The following is a 20,299-nucleotide window of genomic DNA, read 5'->3' on the forward strand; positions in this document are numbered from 1 at the left end:
GTGAAAGAGGAATCTGTCAGAAAAACAGTAAGATGATGTCTGCTTATGCATTGAGGACAACAGCAAACTTAAAAAGAAAACCTGCATTAAATGCATAAAATGGTGCAATGACTTTCTTGTTCTTCTATTTTTATAAGGCCTGACACTTCAGAATCTTGGCTGTGCAGGATCGAGACTGTTTATTGCTGTGTTTGCACAGCAGCTAATTCATTTCTGATGAATTCTGATCCTGGCCTTGATTTCTGGCCACTACCAGAATTAATTATGATAATAACAGCAATTAGAATGTTCTCTTTCTAACAGACTGGATAGCTTTGGACATTTGATCTGACATATTCAAAAGTTAGAGATATGAAAGATCGGAAAAAGATATTTCCGAGGACATAGAGTAAAAGATACTCTTGTAATTGTCTAATTTCAGCGCATTACTCTCTCATAATTTTTTAACTACCACATCATTATGCTTGGAAAGGAAAAGGCTTCTTACTAAATGAAGTCAGTAACAAATCACTTGCACTGCTGGTGGAATTCTCTCTCTGTTCTCATTTGTTTGTACCATAAATACAGAATAAATTGAGGACCACACAGTACAAAAATATTACCACCCTATAAGCTTGGATATGTTTGTGTCAACTAAATGCCAAACAGTAGTGTATAATCTATTATGCAAATCATTGTTGCTTCATGAACAACCTGCAAAGAAAAAAAAAAAAAAACGGACCAAATCTAATAAAGTGAGTTCTCAAAGAGAAACATGTGATACTTCCATGCAAAATCTATACATGAAAATAATCCCAAGCTCCTTAGATCAGAAAAAAATTAGAACTGGTGTGAACTTAATTTGTTAAAGCTTACATAAAACTTTTAATACTATGCAAAGGCTAAGCATTACTATTAATTTAAAATGGAAGAAAATCTAGAATGAAATGAGGAACTCAATACCAGATTTTAGTACAGTTTTGTTTGAAGGCACGTCAGCTTGGCACAGTGTAGCCCTGATCTCAGCAGCTGTGGAGACTTGAAATGGGCTTTGGGATGTCCTTTCCTCCCTCACCCACAAAGTGAACTGTTTCCCCCAACAACAGCCATCTACCCTGTCATATGCAAATACGCTGCCTTGGTATTCACAGTGACATGCAGCCAATATACTCTTCTGTAGCAAAAGGCCACTGCTATGGAAGCTGCTGTTCTCTCTATCTTCTCCATGTCACAACAGCAACCTCCTAGCTAGACTATCCTGGGCAAAAACCAAGGGAGAAGAGAAGGCAGAGGGATGTAATGGCTGCTGGTGCCTGGCTTACAGGGGCTATTGGCTCCTATTGCAAAGGAGGTAGGCAGCACTCCTGAAGAGCAGCAAATCTCCCCAGCAGCAGCAGCAGCTCCATACATCCCCTGAGCAGACACAGGAGGCATTCAGCTGTACAGTGAGAGGATGTGGCCTGAACAGCCATTCTGAACTGCTCTCAGGAATAAGGAGTGTAAACTGGATGTTCCAATATTGGCCTTCTGTTAGAGAATGGAGTTGTGACATTCATTTCCTGAATGTAAGCTGATGAGAGTGGCTGGGTATTTCTGGGAATACACATAAGGTGGGAAAAACCAGAAACAGGATCTTGGATGACCTAATTTAATCTTTTTATCACATCAGCAATCCTTTTGCAAACGATGTTGAACTATTTCATTGCTTCTTGATTGGATGCTGAAAGGAATCAACTTTATAACACAAAAGATGCTGCTTCAGGAGATTAATACTAAGTTGAACCAGGAAAAGATTGCAATCACAGCCCTGGACACTACATATGAACAGATGGTAGCCTATGTTAATAACTTGGAAGGCAAGACTGGCTTGGCAGAATGCAATGCATTTTAATGAACTCCATTAAAACCATGAGTATTGAGTGTGACCATATTTATGGGCTTGGTCCTAATCTTGTAGAATTCGAAGTAAAAAATTTTATTGCAAGTAACAACTGGAGAATCAAACTCAGTTTGTAGAATATCCATGGAAGGAATTAGAATTTATAAAATAGCAAAGCTGGAGAGAGAAATAGCATGCTGATCTATACTTTGTGACTAGATTTATTGAAGTTCCTGTTTAGGAATGAAACCATAGAAGGCAAAATTATGTATATTTCTAATTTATGAGTAATTCCAATCTCCTTTAATTATTATTTGCACACAGGAACTGTTTCACTACTGATTCTGGGAATGACTGAATTTCTAATGACAAAAATGGCATTTACTTTCCTCAGAAAGACAGTATCCACAGCAACACAGAGGTGACACCATACGCAGGGTCTGGTTTGGAATAGGCAGAGAAAGACAAGTGCCTCCTAATGAGTCCACTTATCTCTCTCTGCAGAATTAGGATATTAACATTAATATTTGCTTTAAAGTCCTGATCCAGCCCAGCCATCCACAATTTGTACATTGTAAAATTAACTCTTCCTCAAGGGCTTCTGTTCTATTCTTTATAACCAAGAAACAAACCACTGCTTGATCTGAAGCTGCCTGTTGAGTGATCAGTACACTTTACTTAGCAAATAGAATGAATTATCTTTTGCAAGTTATCTTGTTGCAGTAAAAAATGTTTATAGTTCCATGGCTAAAACACTACAAGCACTGCGGTGCTCAGGGATGTGTGTGTGCAGAGCATAACTGTACATTCAAAATTATGAAAGCATGACAATATAATGGCCATTAGAAATTCTTATTAGTCTGTGTTAGCTATCTATAAGTGCAATCACAACACTGAATTGCAGAACAGCCATCTTCCAATACTTGTTTCTGATTTACAGCCTCTCCACATACAAGGTTGTTCTCATGGACGTAATCAGGAATACGTTCTAATCCAAAATAGTGGCTTTGATTTGGTCTTCATGCTTCTAAGCTCTTGGTATCTTTTGGCTTCATTAGTCACTCTCAGAGGATGATCTCCTGACATAGGCTTTCTCAAACCTGTATTTCTGATTCACTCTGACATGAGTATAGAACATCACCTTCAAATAGTAGTTTAAACATCTCTTCCGCCCACATCTTAGATTTGATTTCTTCTGTTGTCATTCTACATATTATAATCACTGCCCCTGTAATTCATTCCTTCCTTTCTTCCTATTTTTTAAACCTGCTGTGCTTAGTGTGCAAATTCCACATTCAAATGATATAATTAAAAAAATAAAGTAGCACAACAGCAGGTGAACAATTCTTCCATTAATAGCCATTCCAGTCACTCACCTTTTTTCTTTATCATCACAAAATTCTACAGTATCATCAATGTACCACCACACAGATATTATCACATTAGACATTCAGGAGCAAATAATACAGAAATTACTCTTCAAATAGTCATTTTTTAAAATCCTTTATGCCTGTCAAGTTGCATTGTTGTTGAAATCCAACCTCATTCTTACTTTCACCACTGGCAGACTGGCTCTGTAGTTAGTAGCAGGGCTGATCAAAGACAATGTGAGTTCTGCTTACCTAAAAATCACAATTAGCTGTTTCTGCTAATGTGGAAGTAAAAAACAATTGGTTAGCACTACAAACCCTTTGTTTCCCTGAATAACAATTTTTTATAAAAGGATGAGAAAATGTTATTTTGTTTTTAAAAAACAGTCCTCTATATTATAATTTCTTTCACATCCTATTGGGTTGACCATGAGATTATAAACTGCACCGACTGCTTTATATTATAAACTGGTTTCTGATATACCTTTTCTTTACTTTTTTTTTTTACCTATTTTTTTTCCTTTATGGAGAGAAATTCTGTAAAGGTTGTATATGTACAAGACCAACAGAATGCATTTTATTACTTATCCTGCCATGCAAAAAACTAGTTTACTGATCAAATTCAGGTTTGATACATTTAGTTTCCAATTCATCTTAGCTATGCTCTTGATGTCAGATGGAAACTAAGATACCCTTGCATTTCTCTCACATTTAAACCTGAAATCTATTTAATAGGTAAAGAAAATCAGTGAATATCAGCTAATATCACCATTTTTTGTTCTGCAGAAATAAATACAAGTTAGGGAGAGTTTGCGGAACTTATTTTCAAGAGTAATGACTTTAATAATGATCTAAAAATTCATGTGAATACATGTATATGGGCTGGCAATATTTCTATCATTAATTAAGACTATTTCCTTTATTCCTTCTCTTCAGTATTTTTAAAAAATGTTTCGTGCAGGTATTTTTACTTGGTTTTGTGCAATAACCGTAGTTTAATCAGTGGGTGTGAAACCATTAGTTGGAGATTATCTGCTACAGAGAAAAAAAATTATATTTTACCTATGGTTAACCACAGTACTATCTTAAAGAATAAAAGGAAACTGCATTTGACTCTGTTGGAATTAGAATGACTACAGCCTGCCTTTTGAACACAAAAAGGTTTAATTATCTGTGTGTGTTTTCTCCATAACTTCATTCTGTAAATGTTTCTTACGGGCAAGGTAGCAATATTCAGCTAGTAAGAAAAAAAGGAACGCCTACGGTGTTCTCTAGCAAGCATGTTTGTGGTTCTTTGGACGTTGCCGATTTTGTCAGATTTAGGTAATATAAAGTTGTGTTTCAAGTTACAGTTCTTTTGTCTCCTTCTTCCACAGAACTTCATACAGTCGCAGTGAAAAGATTTTTTTCCTTTACAGTGCTTTTTTCTCACTAACCTATGAAACACCTTAAACAAGTATGTCAGAAAACTCTTACCACCCACGAAAATCTGATGCCAGGTGTGATTTGCAGTGGCAACCAGTCTTGGTGAACTCTCTAGCATAATTGATAGTTTGTTCTAATTACCTTCCAGAGCATATTTCATGTCCTGGGCAAATAGAGTCCACATGATTTCGGCACTGATTTTTCCCATGTTCAGCTCTTGAGGGAATCTGCAATCAACCACATTACATCAGTTCACCCACCAGTAGAAATTATGCTCACAGCTGCACAGTAGAAAGGTAAATGTTTCCACAAAATAATTCCCCCAGTATGCACTGACTGTATTTTGTATTTTGTACAATTATATGAACTATCCAATCTTCAGATAAAAATGTCCCTTAGCCTAATGTCAGGGGCCTAACTAAGCAATTAGTTGAATGTTGCACCAATTCCCTCACATGACTTTTTAAATCAAGAAACACCCATCTATCTTGCAGATAACTCCTCAACTTCAGACAAATCAGATGACTTATGAAAAACCTGAAACTGTTGGCCCAGATGTTTAGCAGCTACAGGGTTTCCTTAGTTCCCTTATTACATTGGAAAGCCATGAAATTGTCTGTGAAGCTATATTGGTTTATACTAGTTGAATCCAATCCACTGTTTGAAGACATCTTGAAGTATGGATAAAACAGGTAGAAAAATGCTTACTTTTGATTAAAACTTTTGTTTTTGGTCTTATGCTTCATGTCATCTTTGAAAAACAGTCCTTTTTAGATATTTTTTTGCTATTATACAGTAAGTACTTTTCCACAACTTTTTCATAGATATCAGCTGCTTCTTATTCTATGTAAAAGAAAAGCTTTAATCTTTCAGTTACCATCTTCACTGTTAAGTACTAGCAAAACCTGACTTTTTTGTGACAGATACTGTATATTTCACATCATATTTCAAGAGAGCTGTTTGTCTGTCCTTTTTTTTTTTTAAAAAAAAAAGTCTGTCCTTACTGCACGTGTGGGACCGACATTAATATGAGCAGTTCTCAAGGCACAGAAGTAGACCAAAGCAGGTCATGCAGCTAAAGAGCAGGAGTGCTGCACAAAACCTCTGAAGGGTAAAACAGTTGTTTATACTACAGCAGTGCATTGAGAGTCATAGGAATACGCTGCAGTTCACCACAAATACATAAAATCATCAAAGGCCATATTAATGAGGAAACACACAGAGCTGTGTGGCTTTTGTTTTGAGTTTATTACACTACGTTACACAAGCAGAGAACTTGATCCAAAGTATTTTGACCTTTTATTGAAGCACTAATCAAATTCAGAGAATATTCTGTAATAATTTTTGTAAAAATATAAGAATCTTTGAAGTTCTTATTGCCAAAAAAAGAATGAGAATGATGTGCAACTTTAAGGTGATAGCAATATAACCTAAGTAATATATTCTTTCCAGGGACATATTTGACCTTGATCATACCTGCAAAAAGAAAGTACTTAAACAGCTCATTAGCTCTTGTCACTTTAATATTAAACAATTGCTAGCTCAGATCACTAATATGCCTTCATTATGTTAATGCAGCTCAATTAAAGAACTTGGTATTAAGTCTGTTAACATAAAATTAATTGTTGTTCAAAAGCTCAAATGTATTCTAACTGTCTCAATTTCTTCACCTCCAGCCCAGTCTGAGTGCTCTCTTAGCACCACACTTGAACTATGAACCATGAACCATGTTGCTCTGATGAAATATTTAAAAGTTGATTTAATATTGATACTGTCTTTTGTCCATCATGCAAAGCTGGCCAGAATGCAAGGCTGAGCCTGATAAAAATACATTTGTTTGATTAGTGGTATATGTATATGTATACATTTCAACTTGTGAAAAAAACATGCACACACAAACTGCAATTATCTTTTCACCATGTTGCTTAAATTACTGTAGTTCTACACAGTATCCTCAATTCATGCCACCTGATTTCAGTTAGGTACCTGGAGTTGACACCCAGAGATATCCGCTTCTGTGTCCCTGAGGAATATAAACTTGATGAATAACCATCAACTGGACATACTAATGAAACCCTTCCACCAAGTAGCTACAGTATGGATATTTGCAATTTTATCATTACATGGATACATTTTTGTATACGGCCCTGCAGGATTGACTGCCATTCTCATACACCCTGTGTACATTTTATCCGACACAGTGACCTCTTAGCAGGAGATTACTGTGACAAAAACAATCATACAACAGAAAGCCCACTGCATTTTATTATAAGATTTTTACTTTTCACATATAATGAATTTGCTTCATGACAACTGTGATACCTCTAGGTGTATTCATCAGAGACTGAAAGAATAGATAAGTTGTCCAAAGTAGGTTAGTAATGTAATGTGGACAGTTAATCTAATCGACATTTTCAGCCAGTGAAATATATTTAATGGGCTAATGAACTAGGTACCTGATATACCTGTAGATCTCATTGTCTTGCAAAAAGTACACTTCTCCAAGCATTAACACGCTTGGAAATGACATCACATAGCTTGCCAGGGTTCAGCTAGACTTTATTTCATGAAAGTTTCCTACAGTTTAATAGTTTGACTTCCAGATAATTTAATCCTAATTTAGAAAGTAAAACTACTTGCTTATTACATTATAATTACAGAGCTCTGTCTTCAGCACTATTCGAGCCCTTCCTCTGTGCAATGATACAATTGCTTTTCCAGTTTTTGCATTTATGAACGATACTCATACCAGAGCTGGTGGTAAGTGGAATCCCATAAGCAAAGTAAATTTCTAGTTTTCAACACTGCAGGTCCACCCAGCTCAGACAGGTATGCACAATGGAAGCCGTGGCAAACATTGTTTTGCCACATCAGAAATAACCACTTCAAGTCTGATTCCTGGCTTTCTTTTATCCTGTCATTCATATGAAACGTGTTGATACAAGAAAAGAAGCTTTATTCCATTAGTCTGCATTCCTTATCCTGTTCACTGATGTACAGCAATTTGAGACAATACAACATCTTGTATCACAAAACTAATTAGCCACAAGCTGCTTATTAAAAAATTACTAGTTATAAACATATTTCAGAAATAAATAGCTGTTACCTACTATTGTTAAAATTCCTTTCATTTAGGTACTAAACATACATTATGGTTGAAAACTGAATTACATGGAGACATTAAAGCTGTACGGTGTAGACAATTTGATTTTAAATTTTTGAAGTATTATTAGTTTACAGAGTATGGGACAAAGATTATCAGAGTGCAATTGATATAACATTTCTGCATTAATGACATTTTCTTAAATGGAATATAAAATCTAAATAATTTTAAATTTTTCATCCAATTTCTGCATTTGCTAACATCAAAATCCTGGGATTAGCTTTTCCCCCTTGGTATATATTTACATTTAACTAAGTAATACTTGTGAGTATTTTCAGTTAGCTATTCTTTTAGTGACTATTGTACAAAGTGTACAGGATTGACAGACTACATCATGCATTCAAAAGATTTGCTGCAAACAAGTATCACAGAATTGTGATGGAGTAAAATTTTGTCCTTAATTAGACAGGCTATAATATTGTGGCTACTATTTCAACCATTATCTGGCCAGGAGAGCAATGATGACTGCGATACACTTTCTCTAGGCATCCAGTATTGACCACATGAACAGCAGACTGGATGTTGTTTTGAGCTAATGCAGCTATTTTTACAGAATTTTTGAACAAATTAAGCTGTAATGGACATCTGAAATTCATCTAGCTCAAAGCAGAGAGAAATTCAAAGTTACATCAGGTTTCTCAGGGCCTGTACACCAGAATTCTGACTACTTCCAAAGATTAAAATGACACAACCTTTCTGGGCAACCCCTCTCACTGTGGAATGTGGATTTGCTCCTGTATAGCTAATATGAGTTTCTCTACCTGATAATTGTGCTCATGCCTTTTACTGTGCACTTCTGCAAGTGGCTTGGCTCTGTCTTTTCCTTATAACATCTCATTAGGAAGTTGAAGAATGCAATCAGCACTGCTCTTAGCTGTGTCTTCCTCAGGCTGTACAAACTGCTCTCTCAGCTTCTCCTCACACACTGTTTTCCATCCCATTTCTTGATTGTCCTCCACTGTAGTTCTCCAGTTAGACAACATCTGTCTTGTAGTGGGGAATCAAACTGGAAACGACCATCCAAATGCAGTGTCACAGGTTCCGACTGGAAGGAAGCAATCACTTCCTTCAGCCTGTGGGCTGTGGTCCTCCTAATGCAGCCGAATATGTTATTATGCAAAATATAACTCACTGCACTAACAGCTTTACTCATGAAGGTAGCAGGATTTGGTCTTTTCTCAAGGTCCTTAAATTGCTAAAATGGTAGCTGAGCTTTTCATAGTACTGTGTTTTGATTAACATTCCTCTGTTGCATAAAATTTGTTTTAGTAACAAATGTCATGGTTTATAAGAGCTCCTTCATCAAAGCCTGAAAAGATGCGATTAAAAACAACCTTGGAATTAAAAAAATAAAATAAAATATTTGAGATCTCCATAGATTAAAATAAAAAATTGAAATCCAAATGACCTCCTAATTCCTTATTCAAATCAATAAATCACTTATGTATTTTAAATATAAACCCAAGATACTATAAACCCATCCATTGAAATAGGCATTTTAAAACATGTCAGATTATCCACAAAAGTCTCAATTATCCACTTCATTTCCATTTGATAGAGTTCTTACGCAAGTGTGGGCACACTCAAATAGATCTCAAGAAAGCCTTACAGAACTTCAAATAGGCAAAATTTTTATGTACTTTGTTAAATGTAGAGCATCAGGAACAGAAGCTCCCTTCCACATTTCTCCCAAATGTGCCAGAAGTGAGGTTCTTCATTCAGTTAAACCCACAGTATCTATCAGTGAGGCTGCTGCAGTTTCACCAATTGTAGCAGAGGTGGCAACTTTCAAAAAATGTTTTAGATATCTTATACCACATCCCATACCTTGTGTTGATGGGCATAGAACAAAAGTCTATTGATCTCTGTGCTGCTGACAATGCAAGATATCTTCCTCTTTCAGCTACATGACTGTTAGGACTATTTTCTTTAACACTGATGTATATTTCATAACTTACTGACTCATAGGTTATGGTTATGCTGTTTCTTCAGTATAAGTTACTATCCTTGACTTCACGGATTCATTAAATGTTCTAGCTCCTGAAGCATGAGGAAATCTGCTCATGCAGATTTCACGTGCCAGTTCTTCCCACAGTATGGAGTGGGGAGGGAGTGCATGAAACCTCTTGGAGGCTTGCTTTTACAGCAGCTCTGATCCTTTCCATTTCCAGACACTCAGTGTCAGTAGCCATTCTGTGTTGGCATCAACATTTTCAGTTAGGTTCCTTGCCCTGTGTTATCCTCCTTTAATTTCTGAATGCCCAGATCATAATTCAACTAAATACCGTGTTCACTGCAAAGGGAATTCAGTCTCATTGTATTCAATTTTCCTTTTGTCTCTTTCTTTTGCAATGTTTAATCTAACTTGACTTTTAAAATTTTAAGCTAATGCTTTCTGACTTCCAAAATTTAACTTTGTTACTCATATAACTTTTTCTTCCATCTCTTGTAAGCTCTGGTTTTTACCCTACCACTGTTTTTTTGAGTTGGTTATTGCCTATGTCTTCTCCAAGAACCTAGTGCTAACATTGCTCCAAGTTCTTATATCTACCTGCAAATACAAGTTCCTAACAGATTTTGCAATACTATTTCATGTTTGAATACTTTTGCTAAGTATCTTTGATCAGTTCTTCTAAAACACCATTTATGCTTTCTTTACCCAAATAATAAATGGTATCACTTCTTGGTTCTTCAGTGAATAAGACAATTTTCTGGGTATCCAACCCTGGTAATCTCAGACAACATTAATAGTGTTTGTTCTTTAATAGTAACTATGATTTTTATTTTCCTTTCAAAATGTGATTTTTAGCTACCAGATACAGACTGATAATTTCAATCGATAGCTAAGCCAGTATTTCAATATGCTCTGCAGAAGTCACTGAAACACAGTACTAAAAAGTACTAAAGTAGTACTAAACTGCTAAATAAAAGTATGAAACACACGGTGTTCACAGAGGAAAAGAAACAGATCCTTACATTGCAAAGATGCAACAATTAGTAAATAACAAATTTTAAAGCCCCACCAGAGCTGTCTTTTTTCTTAAATTTGCATTACAACACACAACTGCTCTGAGTATATGTGCTATACAGTTGAATGGAAAGCTTTTTGCTAACGATGTGCAAAGTCACAAAGTTTAGATCTTGATTTCCAAATGCACACGCATATTTCAGTTGAAGAGTTTGTTCTTGATTTTTTTCCTTTTAACTGAACAGATATTTTATTTTTATAAATTTTTATATTTATTTATAAATATATAAATATATTTATAAATATTTTATATTTATAAATTTTTGCTGTCTTGCAGTGCATACAATGCATATTCAACAAGTTCCGGGAAGTCCTAGATTTGCTTATGAATCAGCTTCCAATCACATTTTACATTCTTTTATCTAGTAGAATGAGAATTTTACAACTTAAATACCAGACTTTATGTTTTTCCCTCAAGCTTGTCAAGTTTCTTATGCCATAAGATCTGCAGGTTGCCCCCACAACTCCCACTGAATAGTCTGGTATTGTCTTTCAGTTGCTGCAATGCTTGCTGAGGCAATCATGTCATGTTTCATCTGGATTCATCATCTGATGCAGTTCAAACTGCTCTATCACAGCATCTTTTTTGCCTCCAAGGTAGATATGAAACTAAGGTTTCCAAAACTGGTTGAGGAAAAAAATTCTGAGCAATATTATACCGTTGTGAAAACTCCAATCAGAATGCTTGGAGCTCTCCTAGGGATCTTCAGTAACCTAATTTCTAGAACAGGATTCAAATGGATGTAGGCCTGAATATTCCACTGAGACAATGCATGGCCATATATTTCTGGTAAGGAGTAATATTTTTGCAATATTCTTATGCATTCAACTTATATTTTCCTTTCATCCATTTTTCTTTTCTGGGGTAATCAAGGGGGAGAGTTTGCCTGTCATTTTTCTCAAGAGTTTTTATATGCTGCTTTTGTGTTAGGAGAAGCTTTTCTTTTTTAAAAAAGGTATCCAAAGCAACTCAGAACAGTTTTTCAAGTTTTTCCACCCACAGCCTCTTCATCTCTTGCTCCTGATGTCTCCTATTTCTCAAAGACACTATTCCCTGTGTTCACCCTCCCAGTTCCAAAACAACAGTGAAAATGGGAGTGAAGTCACACACACAAACTCTCTCCCTTAATCTGTCCCAACTCAGTCCACGCCTGGTTCTTTTTTCACATTTTACACAATCACTCACTGTTCTTTAGGGAATCTCCTAATCCCCTCAGATGAACTCTGTGCTTTATTCCTTTCCTTTCTCCCTCATGTTTGCATAATAATATAGCTAGAACAATTTTTAGAATAACTAACCCCCAATTGCTCTTGTTTAATTTCAGTGAAAAGACTGAAATGAAACACATGTATGCATTTGTTCCAGTTAGATGTTTTATAATAGGTGTATTTGTTATACAGACAGTCAGACAAAAAATTGAGCTTTCCTTAATAGAGGAACTTCACACCAAGTTGTATAAATGGAGTAAAGAGGGAAAGAGTTTTGTTTCCTCTGTAGGGTAAGAACTCATTCCTTAATAAGATCAGTGCAGGAAACAATTGAACAGAGATGTTTATTATCCAGGACTGAAACAATCCTTCATTTATTTAAAGGAAAGGAAGGAATCAGAAGACAATGAAATACCTTCCAACTTCTGGTTATCACCAGGAGGTTTCTTTGGTACTTATACTCTGGGTCCATAAAAAGTATGGTACCTTTTATCAACAGGCAAGCACATGTCCATGTACAGAGTGCCTCTCAGTATCTACCCTATTTTGGCTGAAAGAAATAGACTTGCTGTTGCTCCCCTTCAGACCATTCCTTTAAATGGCACTGCAGATACCTCTATTAATTGTTTAGCCATAATTTGGGTATGTTTCAATTTTAACCTTTACATAAGTCATCACAGCTAGACTATGCCCAGATTTTCTAGAATCTCTCTGTAAAATACCTCCAAAGAGCTAAAAGAGCGAAAACTTTTCCCTAGGCCCTCATCATCTCACATTTCAGTTAGTGCGACATATGTTTCTCCAGCCTTAGTAAGTGAAATATGTTCCTTTGCACTCCTGTATATTTAATTTTCAAACCCCAGTGCTCTATCTCTTCCTTCTGTGTTTTTATATTGGCTCTCTCTTCTTTACTAGTGCATCAACCTTAAGTTATCCAACTTCTCTTTGTTATTGATTGTACCTCCCTCATCTGTTACATCTTCAATTTTGAGAAGTCAACCTCCACCTCTGGTAAGCCCAGGATATTGGTCTCCACTTTATAAATTTTCAAGTCAGCGTGGCTAGGCTTTCTCTCTAGCCAATCATAAACTGGGAGAGGGTATTTCTGTGAAGTTCATTGTTCTTTTACAAATACATCCCTAAAACTCTATTATAATGCCTAAAAAAGTCTCAGCCTGATTTGAATACCTTGTGTGCCAAGACACTATCATAATATTAATACCATCACACTATTTCACTAATCTTTCTCTTCTATCTGTTTAGTTCTCTTGCATAATATTTTGCTACTTAACTTCTGGGCATGGTTCATATACCACGTGTCTTTAGTGTTCCTAAAACAAAAGGTTCTCTTTCCATGATCACAGCACTAAGTCTTTTATCAAACTATGTCGATTTTATATTTTGTATTTTTAAAAATCTCCAGCTAGGTTATATTTAAACAACTACTGATTCAGGTGTATTTCTTGTCCTTATTCTAATAAATCCATGATTCTTAGCTTTTATGGGGAAAGTAATTACTTACTGGTTCAAGACAGGTGTATATGCTGTTTTATCTTCATCTATGATGGTGACCATCAGAGTAATAAGCTGTGCCCAGAAATCCAAATTCTTTGTTGTTGGTCCCTGTTCTTCTTTAGGAACTTCTTGTTTCTTACCCTGTTAAAACAAGATTGGATCTATTTGATATCAGAGAAATTAGAGAAATTATTATGGGATTTCCACCTACAGACTACAGAGTGACTGACGTATTAAGAATCTTCAGAAATTTTGGACAGACTGTCTATCCAAATTAGAGTAGATTGTGTGACAGACTGTACCTGGCTATGCCCATATATCAAAAACCATACATAGTGCAAAGACAGCCAGGTCAAAAAAGATCAACAGAGAGTAGATTTTTAGTGCACACCCACACTTCAGTTAAATACATTCTTAAATTTTCTGTTGTGCTGAAACTGAGTGCAGGTAAAATTGTCTGCTGAGGCAGAACTTCTATACTCTACACAATAAATACTGAACAAATCAATGATAAGGAACAATTCTTGTTTCGTTTTGGATTATACGCTGAAGTTATTGGGCCTAACTGCTATGCTGTTCACTCTAAATGAAACAGCGCTTAAATATCCCTTTATGTTTTAATAGCCAAAATAAAAAAAAAAGCTATTGCCCGAAGTATTCTGCACATTTTCCAGGAACTCATAAATTGACTGGTAGAACCACAAAGCGTGCATTTAAAAGAGGCAGGGGAAAACACCACAAAGTAGGAAGGGAAGAAAAAGAATCCCTGGACACACAAAAATACTAGGAAAACATACGTAGAAATGTCCAAAAGAGAGATTTCTGAAGGTATTACCTTATCAAGGATTTTAAAGCTGTAAGCAAAACCACTTTGTTGTGTGATTACTTTTTTTATCCAGGGAAACGGGATTTTTGTACACTCCTTGTAAATTAAGAGGACTGCAACCAGTTTCACATCCAAAGCAGAGAACCTGAGATGTCCTCTTACATTTTCGTAATAATAATGAGGAAGGGGAGGAAACACTGATACATCAGATGGATTACCCGCATGACTCTCCAGTTATTAATTAAAAGTTTGTAAATAAAGCAGTGTTCTTTTTCTCTTCTCCACTGAAGCCTGCCTTTTGCACCTTTTTATATAGTTATAAGTATGTATAGTCACATATATATAGTGTGTGTATATATATACTATACTATATAGTATAGTATAGTATAGTATATAATAGTCACAACTTACAAATTTTTCTTGAGAATTTTATACTTTTTAATCTCACTAAAATGTGCATTTACAGCTAGGTTTTGTCTCTACAGTTTCTATTTATGAATTCTTAGCCTACAGTTTCCTAGACAATAGTATTTTTCAGTTCTTCACTTGACAGAAGGATCAGATTCCTTATTAGTGTCCAATAAATTACTTAATTGCAGAGAACCAAATAGGAAAAGAAATATTCTTACCTCTGTATGGACACACACATACATACACACATAACTTCTGCCACACAGAGGTACGTCTGCACATCCTAGGTCTCTTCTACACAGCCATCAGAGATAAAAAGAGGTCTTTTCACTCAACTAATATATCAGATAAAATAAGCAAGCCTATTATCTTGCAAGTTTAAACATATATTCCCTGTACTTCTCATTTGTAGTCCAAATATGACCACTTCAGTGGACCCCCTACCTCTTTGAATAGATATGACACTGTATTAGTGACATAGTGAATGAATTAAATGTTATCTTAACCTCAATTAACTTTTATCTATTAGCAGCATTTAGAATGGCAGAAAGGGAATTTCAACAACACTTAATTGAAATTGTTTTCATAGTCACTGTGGAATATTTTAGAAAAGTATCATTAATCACGCTGTTACATACACAGCTGATTTACAAATGCTACCCCGTCAGTGTCTAAAGCAACTGAAATAAAGGTAAGGCTGCAAAGCAGTTACAGTGGATGCTGTGACTAGTATCACTGGCAATTTACAACCACACATGCAAACAAGAGTGCTTTTCAAAACAGAAATGAATATTGGAGAGTTAATATCACTCACAAGGGCTTTCCCTGGCATGCGTTATACATTTACTAAAAGACCTTGTTTCTATATCAAAGATTTATTTCTAATATACCATTTTTTTTCACAGAAGCTAGTGCCTGTTTAAGCCAAACCAACTGAAAGGCAGTTGTAGAAGGCAAAGCCAGTTCACTTTTAGTCCAACATCTTATCCAAGAGCTGTGTTTCACGGAAAGAACCTGCAATACCATGTAGCTGAGACAGCTAGTCATGATTGTGAATTGCAGAATATGAAATTCTGCTCTTTAATATAGATAGCAAAAAGTAATTAATTTACAAACTAATAGTTGCACAAGGAGGTGCTTTCCACAAAAATTCTCTGGCAAAGAAGTCTTTTAAAAATCAAGATGATCTTTTCAAAATCCCCAGAGAAGGTTTTTTTTTTAAACGGTCTCATTAACAGATGTAGTTTTATGCTCTGAAATGAAAGTGCATACTCTGCCCATGCCCAGTTGTAATTTCTATTTTTTATCCTAAAATCTAACTGATGGGTTAGAAATGCTCAGAATCATTCAAGTTGTTTTTACATTAATTGTTATTATTGCTGGCATTATTATTTGTTCTATGCGGTTTCTGGCAACAGATGCCTTCAAAGAAGCATTGTAACAAGGTAAAACAATGTCAGAAGTTTGATTACATTGATTAGTTGCAAACCTGCAAAACTGACAGAAGAAAATTCCATCTTGGAATAAAAATTAACCTGAAACAGAGCTATTTTCATATAAAAAAATTTCAGTGATACAATTTACTCGGTTTCAAAATGTTCTTATTAGCATAACTGAGAGGCATAGTAAACTGCATAACAGTGTAGAAAAAGTGAGTGGGAGGACAGCATCATAACATTATATTTTAAAATTTTCTTAATGAAATGAAACACTCTTTTAGAGGCACTGAAGCTTAATTTCTATACTGCTTTGTTGGAGCCTGCTTTGGTGACATGGGTTTACCATTAGCACGTTGTGAACAGTCAGTAAGAATGCCCTCTTAGTAAATGAAAAAACAAGTTAAGTTTTTCCTTCTCTGTGGTCTCAAAATAAATTTATCTGCTTTAATTTTGTAACTGTGATGATAAGAGCTCATGTCTCAGTCTTGTGGTTTAGTCCCATATCCAACCAATTCTCAGTATCCTTTCGCTTCAGGAAACAACACCATACGCACTTACATGGCATAGTGTATTTACAGTCTATGCAGAAGTTGTGGAAAGGCCTTTTAAAATGCCAAGATTAGATTAGTTTGTTACATAAGCAAAGTATATGCTTACAACAATTTACACACACAAAATTTCTGGAGTATAAATGTGGTTAACTATATGGTCTATTAAGTGGAAAAAGCTTATCTTGATAATAGTAACTTTCTTTTTTCACTCAACTTATATCCATTAGAAAAAAACTGCCAGTATAAAAACATGAACTAAATACCCGATATACCCAATTGGAGTCAGATTGGCACAACTATAGTGACAAGATATATGAGACACTGAATACTGCTTATCATTATAGAGGATGATACCGATAATGAGATTTTAAAAAAACACACCTGAAAAGTTCAAGAGTGACATAAATTCTCAATATATCAAGATGACAAAAATCACTAGATAACAGATACTGTTCATGATTCACGACTTTTTAAAAGAATGATTTTCTGAAGTTGCCTTTCATTTTTGGTGCATACACAATTCACCGGACAAGCTAAAAATCACAGAATGCTCCTATAGCAAAACCAAGAGACCCTTCAGGAAGTATTGATACGAATGAGTTAACCAGTTAGCAGAATCACTTTCTTTTTCACTAGCCTTTTCATTTAGGAAAGACTACTTAAAATATCTTGACCCCCTGTAAAGACACTTGGGATTGTAATGGTGTCCGCATGCACAGAACCATGAAATATCATAAGAAGGTACTGTAGTAGATCCTATACTTAAAAGCTCAATAACTAACTGGCCAAAGGCAGAATAGTGATATTCCTAAAAGGCATCTGCCAGCAGATCAAATAATAATACCAGATGATGTCTCACCATCAAGGCATGAGAATAAGTTTGTATTAGACAAAACAGGTTTCTTATATGCTCACATTAATTGACTTGGCTACTTCTTGCCCTTAGGATGACTCCAATGTTGTAGCATACCATACATCCTTTACCATACAAAAATGTCAAGCAACAACATAGAACTGGCAAACTTAAATAATGAAATATTTTAGAAAATGGACTACGTGAAACCAGCATGAGGAGTAAATGTGATTGCTTGGGTACTAATGAATATAGCTGTTTGCCTGATGCTGCTTTTAAAGATTATATGTTCTCATCACAGCTCAGGACTGCCAGAATGGGAAATTTTTGGTTGTTATACTGAAGTTCACTACTAATCATTTCCTGTCCCTTAGAAAAGTTTTCAAAGCAATCTGTTGTAATTAGATTTAGATTAGGAATGTATTGCTAAGGATCCTAGATTCCAGATGTTCCTTAAATTAAAATCTCTCTGGTTATATAAAATCTCTTTGGGTTTGATCTCAGCCAATGCTCCTGAATTATACAGAAGCTATATCCAGTGAATTTCTCAGTGGATCATAAATCTGATTGCCAGGCATTAGATTTTATGATGCATTCTTAAATGGTGTGTCTTTTATTAACTCTTTGTCACAGGGAATGCTGTCTTTTCTGCTAATAGACAGTTCTAATTCCTACAACAGTACATTAACACTAAAGACATGTGAAAACTTGGTTGGAACACATGAAACAGGGTAAAATCCAAACAGCAGCCAATGGCAAGAATGACAGTGCCTTCAGTGGTGGTCCTACATCCGTTGGAAAAGAAATCCCCAAGAACATCATAGGACTAATGTAAAACACGATTAATTCCTACTTTGTATCAAGTGTACTAAGGTGTTTTGGGAAAAATTTCAGACAGTTTCAGGGAAAAGAAGTTCCAACTATTTTGCAAAGCTACAGTAAGTTAGATCACAGAATCACAGGTTGGAAGGGACCTCAGGGATCATCTAGTCCAACCTTTCTAAGAAGAGCAAAGGCTAGACAAGATGGCCCAGCACACTGTCCAGATGACTCTTGAAAGTGTCCAACATGGCTGAGTCAACCACTTCCCTGGGGAGATTATTCCAATGATTGACTGCCCTCACTGTGAAAAATTTCCCTCTCACGCCCAATCGGAATCTCCCCAAGAGCAACTTGTGTCCATTCTTCCTTGTCCTCTCCATGTGACTGCTTGTAAAAAGGGAGTCTCCATCTTCTTTGTAGGTACCCCTTAAGTACTGGTACATGGTGATGAGATCCTCTCCAAGCCTCCTTTTCTCAAGGCTGAACAAACCCAGTTCTCCCAGCCTATCCTCGTATGGCAGGCTTCCCAGCCCTCTGATCATCTTGGTGGCCACAGGGCTTTCAACTTCTCTCATCATTAATTTTACCAGTTTGTAGGACAAATGTATGGCTTTATTTTGCTTTATTTTTATTTTGTTATGTTCTCTGTAATCAATACACAATATCTGTATGGGTGCGACTTTGATAAATCCAATCTTATGACTTCAGAAACTAATCTGTACGAAGACTGTGTCTGATGTGAGCCTCAAGCTAAGTTTCAGAATATCATGTTTTCTAGATAAATAATGGTAGAATGGATGCTGAATGGAAACTAAGGCAGTAGCTCTGATTTGTGTGAAGCTACAGAGTGCAATTTTATAGACCAGACTTAGATGATGAAATATTACTTTTAATGGTACTTCTGTGTTTTTAAACTGCTCAGTTAATATTCTTTAATTTGGGAGAGCTTAAGAATCATCAGGGAATATACAACATGCACTATATATATAACATACACATATATAGACATTTATATGTATTACACACACCTATTTTTAGAATTTTATATAAATTTTTATACTTTAAAAAATTTTTATGTATGTAAAGAATGAAAAATTAGCTTTACAGCATTACTTGGAGAGGCTAAAGGAAGAAACTGCAGACACTAAAAATGCATTCAAAACATATGACAGATTTCACTGAACAGTGCTACTGCATAGTAACTCCTAAACTGTTTTCATATTTGAAAGAGAAATTATACTCCATTTATCCTTCCCCATTACCAACTGAAATGGAATGGACTCCTTTTGGGTAAATTCTAATTAAGATTCTTCATGCCTTTTCTTTGAGGACTGGCACATGAAAGGAGCCATTCTAATTTTTCTACCCATTCAGGGCAGCATATCATGCATAGCTCCTCTGGAGTGGCAAGCCAAGTGCTACTCTGGTTTTATTTGCCCCACCTTCCCAAAAACACTATGCTTATGCAGGGAATAAGTAGAGAGAGACTCAGGTGAGCCCCTCACTTACTGAAAGCTCTTTGCAGCAATCAGCATAACCTTCATACTGCCCTGAAATATCTACATTGCAATCTTTTTAAGAGTGTGGAAGTCTAATTGTAATAATACCCTACTCTCTTCAACATAACTACATTAAAGGACAACTGTGGTAAAGAAGGAACGATTTGCAATAACATCATGCATCTTTTAAAATATATTATATATTATATATTATATACTATATATCACATATTTTAATATATGGTTTGTTATGTAATACATATCACAAATTGAAAGGATAGAAATGTTGCTCTGGAAGACTGTAAAACCCAGCTTTTACATTTTTAAGAA

General features: G+C 35.5%; 1 protein-coding gene across 3 annotated transcripts in view; it reads right to left on the minus strand.

The window, feature by feature from the left end:
- UNC13C (unc-13 homolog C) overlaps positions 1–20,299 on the minus strand; it is a 244,132-nt gene that overhangs the window by 63,908 nt on the left and 159,925 nt on the right. For all 3 annotated transcript variants that reach the window (XM_075100328.1, XM_075100329.1, XM_075100330.1), the window contains 2 exons: positions 13,576–13,709; positions 4,795–4,880 (listed from right to left, as the gene is read on the minus strand). In XM_075100328.1, the coding sequence (XP_074956429.1) occupies positions 4,795–4,880; positions 13,576–13,709 (220 nt within the window). The remainder of the gene's footprint in view (positions 1–4,794; positions 4,881–13,575; positions 13,710–20,299) is intronic.

This window comes from Phalacrocorax aristotelis, chromosome 7 (assembly GCF_949628215.1).
Source record: "Phalacrocorax aristotelis chromosome 7, bGulAri2.1, whole genome shotgun sequence".
Classification (NCBI taxonomy): domain Eukaryota; kingdom Metazoa; phylum Chordata; class Aves; order Suliformes; family Phalacrocoracidae; genus Phalacrocorax; species Phalacrocorax aristotelis.